This window comes from Gekko japonicus, unplaced genomic scaffold, assembly GCF_001447785.1.
Source record: "Gekko japonicus isolate JY-2015 unplaced genomic scaffold, Gekko_japonicus_V1.1 scaffold7115, whole genome shotgun sequence".
Classification (NCBI taxonomy): domain Eukaryota; kingdom Metazoa; phylum Chordata; class Lepidosauria; order Squamata; family Gekkonidae; genus Gekko; species Gekko japonicus.
In genome coordinates this window covers 9,690-14,853 of record NW_015170494.1, presented here as the reverse complement: position 1 = coordinate 14,853, position 5,164 = coordinate 9,690, and the positions used below count along the sequence as shown (strand labels likewise).

The following is a 5,164-nucleotide window of genomic DNA, read 5'->3' as shown; positions in this document are numbered from 1 at the left end:
TGGCCCCTGTGTGAGACAGGATGCTGGACTAGATGGGCCCTCACTGGTCTGATCCAGCAGGGCTCTGCCTCTGTGCCCTGTTGTCGGCCCTCCAGTGGAATTGGTTGTCTGCTGTGTTTGGTGTAGCGGTTAGGAGCGCGGACTCTAAATCTGGGAGAGCCGAGACTGATTCCCCCACGCCTCACGCCTCCCCCATGCGACCAGCTGGTGTGACCTTGGGTCAGTCACAGTTCTCTCGGGAGCAGTCCTCAAAAGAGCTCTCTCAGCCCCGCCTACCTCACAGGGTGCCTCTTGTGGGGAGGGGGGTGGGAAGGAGGTTGTGAGCTGCTCTGAGACACTTTCAAATAGTGAAGGGTGGGGTATAAATCCAATCTCTTCTTCTACCTGGCTGAATGGGCTGAGATGGAGTACTGTGTTGGGGGGGATGTCTAGTGTGTAGACAGCTATTCCTTGCACAGAGGCTACCCCTGGAAGCCTTCGAGTCCCCTCTAGCTTCACTGGCCCCTCCATTCCCCCCCCCAACACAGACGATGTGACGCATTAGAAATCGCATCCTTTCTCGCCTTGCCCCATTACAGTGGCCATTACAAAGGCCCTCCGACTCTGGCCACTGCTGGCAAAACTTTTTTCAGGTGCAGTACCAGCGTCTGCCCAGGTGGGGGCAGCACTGGATCCATCCAGAGGCCGAAGGATTCTCTGACAATCCGGGGACATGCTTGTGAATGGGACACACTGGGGCTTGTAACCAACGCTCCCTCTAAGCTGTGGGGTCCTGTGAGCAAAAATCCTACTTGGTGAGCTACCGACATGAAAGCTGTGAGCGAGCGGTTTGGCGGCTGCATCAATTAGTTTGGCTCTGGAGCAATGTTCCCTCTAAGCTGTGGAGTCTTGTGAGCAAAAAAATCTACTTTGTGAGCTACTGACATTAAAGTTGTGAGCCAGCGATTTGGCTACTGCATACATTCGTTTGCTCTGGAGCCCTCCTTCCCAAGCTAAGACAAAAATGTGTGAGCCGGAAGCTCAAAAACTGTGAGCTCGCTCACACTAACTCAGCTTACAGGGAACAGCGCTTGTAGCTCTACCTGTCCCAGAGGCTGTGCAAACGTGTGAGGGCTTCCGGCGGCAACAGGGAGGAATACTTGAGAGCTGCAGTATCCTAGATCCTCTTACCAGCTGTGTTGGGATCGGGGGGAGCTGCTGAGTCATCCGCGGGGCTGCGAAGGGGGCCGAAAGTCTCTGCAGGGCTCTTTTTGTAGCAGGGACTCCTTTGCATATTAGGCGACACACCCCTAAGGTAGCCAATCCTACAAGGGCTTACAGTAGCCCCTGTAAGAAGAGCCCTGTAAGCTCTTGGAGGATTGGCTACCTTAGGGGTGTGTGGCCTAATATGCAAAGGAGTTCCTGCTACAAAAAGAGCCTGCCTGTCGGAATAGCTCCCTAGCTAGGCGTGCCCTCTGGCACAATGGCGGTCTTGTGGGTTTTGTGCCTCCAGGGGAATTTCCCCCTTCTTCCCCATAATACATGGCTGCTTTCAGAGCATGTCGGGCAGTTCCGGCTCTGGAGACGGAGAGCGCTGGGTATCACTTCATTTTATGTTTTATTTATTATCAGATTTATATTTCCCCCCCCCCCGCCAAGGCCAGCTCAGGGCAGCTTGCAGCAAAGCCTAAAAACACACAAGTAGACAGTTTAAATAATCATAGGTAAAGGTCTCCCTTGCTCGAAAGCCAGTCGAGTCCGACTCTAGGGTTGCGGTGCTCATCTCCGTTTCGAGGCCGAAGAGCCAGCGCTGTCCAAAGACGTTTCCGTGGTCATGTGGCCGGCGTGACTAAACACCAAGGTGCACGGAACGCTGTTCCCTTCCCACCGAAGTGGTACCTGTTTATCTACTTGCAATTTCTTGCTTTCGAACTGCTAGGTTGGCAGGAGCTGGAACTAGAGACGGGAGCTCCCTCCCTCATGCGGCACACTCGGGTCTCGAACTGCTGAACTACCGACCTTCCACAGCCTGCAGTTCAGCGTCTTAACCACTTGAGCCACCGCAGCTCCACTAAATAATCATAAAACCATATAAAACATTCCAACATTAAAAGGTGCTAACATTAATATTACTAATAAATTATTAGTTGATTAAAGCTTCACGATTAAAAGATGGCGGCCAACCTTTATCCTAGCGGTCAAGCCTTTGTGCCGGTGGCGCAGGCTGTTCTGACAACGTCAGGGAACGGGTTCTCTATCAGGGCGGCTCCTCGTTGAAGGCCTGGCGGAAGAGCTCCGTCTCGCAGGCCCTGCGGAACTGCATCAGGTCCCGCGGTGCCCCGATCTCCTCCGGGAGCTCGTTCCACCAGAGAGGAGCCGCCACCGAGAAAGCCCTGGCCCTGGTTGTAGCCAGCCTGGCATCCTTGGGTCCGGGGAGGGTCAGTCGATTTTGGGGCCCCGATCTCAGTGCTCTCTGGGGAACATGTGGGGAAAGGCGGTCCCTCAGATATGTAGGTCCCTGGCCATAAAGGGCTTTAAAGGTAAGAACCAGGACATTGAAGTGAATTTGGTATGTGCTATCGGTAGCCAGTGCAGTGCCTTCAGCACAGGCCGGATGCGCTCCCGCATGGGGAGGCCCATTAAAAGCCCGGCTGCAGCATTTTGCACTAGCCGTCGCTTCCGAATTTGCGGCAAGGGCATCCGAATGTGCATCGAGGTCCGGCAGTACTGATTCAGCATGTGTCTCCGAGAAGAAAAGCGGAAGCCCTTTTGACCTGTCCGTCGACCCCCTCCGCCTGCCTGCCGTCCTGCCTTCCCCCTCCCTCTCACGTCTGCTGCGTCCGTCCTTGCCGTCTGCCTCTCCCCCACAAACACTTGCACTGGTCTGCGGTCCAGGGCTAATCTTAGCACCTTAGAGCACACAGTGACCTCACCTGAGGCTGCACCGTCCGGTTCTCATGGGTGGCAGGGACGTAACCACCCGCCCACGCACTCCGCTCCCCTGCGGGGACTGCTGGAGCATGAGACGGATGCCTCTGCCAGTTTTTTGGGGGGGCCCGGGGTTGCCACAGACCCGGAAAGTGAGCCAGATCTCGTCCCCCCCCTTTCTCCCCTCAGCACATTTCTCCTGCGCCTACCGGAACCTCCCCGTAATCCCAAAAATTTAGATTGGGTCTCGGGGGAATCGCGGTAGTTGCTTAAGAAGGATTAACTACACTCTCGGTCAAGGTACTCGTGAGATGAATTCCCTCCCATCCCTACCTTTCCAGGACACGCCGTCAGGTCAGTTGAGGATTCTAATCCTAGGCTGATGTGTTCGGAGAGGTGGGAGAGGAAACGGTGTTTCCAGATCTAACCCCCTAGGGTGTGACGGGATGAGCTTGAACTGAGAACGTGGATTTCCAGCCCCCTTTCCAGTTGATTATTTAGTCACAGGTAGCCTGGCCAAGGGATGTAGTGATGGCCACAGGCATCGGCGGCTTTAATAGGGGGTTAGATAGACTCATGGAAGAAAAGTCTATCAGCGGCCACTAGCCATGGTGGGAACCAGTGTTGTTTCCTTATATGATCATTACCTTTGATGGAGGTGACACACATCCAGGCCAATGAAATCTCTGATACCAGAATAAGTTGAAGAATTGGCATAGCTATATTTGTGGCCCAACATATAAGCTAGTAGCATAACTAAAAACATATAAGGAAACAACATCTGGTTTTTTATATACATATACACACAAAAAAACCTTTTATACGTGTATTTTGGATGTGTGTCACTGTAATATAGAGAATAGTGACCACTGAGGAAGGCCCAAAGGGGCTGAAACACGTTTGTTGTTGTTCAGTCGCACAGTTGAGTCCGACTCTTCGCGACTCCGTGGACCAGATCACGCCAGGCCTTCCGGTCTTCCGCCGTCCTCTGAAGTTTGCTCAACTTCATGTTCGTTGCATCTGTGACACTGTCTAACCATCTCCTAAGTTAAAAAGTGTTTACCCGTCAAGTGTATTTGTATTAGAAAAGCTTTTAAAAGTCTGAAATTTAGACTCCCATCTTTTAATCATAGTATGTTTTAACAAAGGTAAAGGTTTCCCTTGCTCGAAAGCCAGTCGAATCCGACTCTAGGGTTGCGATGCTCATCTCCGTTTCAAAGCCGAAGAGCCAGCGCTGTCCGAAGATGTTTCCGTGGTCATGTGGCCGGCATGACTAAACACCGAGGTGCACGGAACGCTGTTACCTTCCCACCGAAGTGGTCCCTATTTATCTACTTGCAATTTCTTGCTTTCGAACTGCTAGGCTGACAGGAGCCGGAACTAGAGACGGGAGCTCACCCCATCTTGCGGCACCCGGGTCTTGAACTGCTAAACTACTGACCTTCCACAGCCTGCAGTTCAGCGTCTTAACCACTTGAGCCACCACAGCTCCTTAACATGTGTACACCTTAATAAACATTTGTATTTTTTATATTATATAGTGTTAGCTGGCCGCTGTGTGAGACAGGATGCTGGAGTAGATGGACCCTCACTGGTCTGATCCAGCAGGGCTCTTCTGAGGTTCTTATCAGGGGAAGGCCTCGGCCTCTCTGCCCTGTGGTTGGCCTTCCAGAGGAACTGGCTGGCCCCTGTGTGAGACAGGATGCTGGACTAGTTTAATCTCTGGTCTGATCCACCAGGGCTCTTCTGATACTCTTAAGCAGTGGTACAATATGCACCTTCTCCTCTGACTAAAGCAAATTTGATTTTTTTTAAAAAAAGCCCGCCGTCTCCTGACACTGACTGGTGGTGAGTTCTTCTCTCCTCTTCCATCTAGATCCCCTGGATCAAGTCCTAGCTGGGAAGGACACGTGGTTCTTGGAGCAGACCAAAAAGAAGCCAGTGAAAGTAAGGCGGGGAGATCAGTTTCCAAGCGGCATCGGTGGAGGGCTTGGCTGGGGGAAGACAGGTGGGAGCCGTGAGGCCCGCTCAATCTTCCCTTGTTTTTCCCCATAGCGACCAGGGAGGCTGCTGAAGACTCCGTCGCAGCTGCCGGCCGTGGAGGTCATCGCCCCCGGGGGGTCTTACAATCCCAGCTTCCAAGCCCATCAGGTATTTTGGAGGGAAGACGGGTTGGCCATGAGGAGTTCCAGATTGCCAGCGGGCGGGCAGCAGTGGTTCGTTCCCAGGGGAAGGAAAAGGGACATATATTCCGGGG

General features: G+C 53.0%; 1 protein-coding gene across 1 annotated transcript in view; it reads left to right on the top strand.

Moving 5' to 3' along the window:
- GLTSCR2 (glioma tumor suppressor candidate region gene 2) overlaps positions 1 to 5,164 on the top strand; it is a gene marked incomplete at both ends in the record, with an annotated part of 19,202 nt that overhangs the window by 4,358 nt on the left and 9,680 nt on the right. The window contains 2 exons of the mRNA XM_015418324.1: positions 4,784 to 4,854; positions 4,963 to 5,058. Coding sequence (XP_015273810.1) covers positions 4,784 to 4,854; positions 4,963 to 5,058 — 167 coding nt within the window. The remainder of the gene's footprint in view (positions 1 to 4,783; positions 4,855 to 4,962; positions 5,059 to 5,164) is intronic.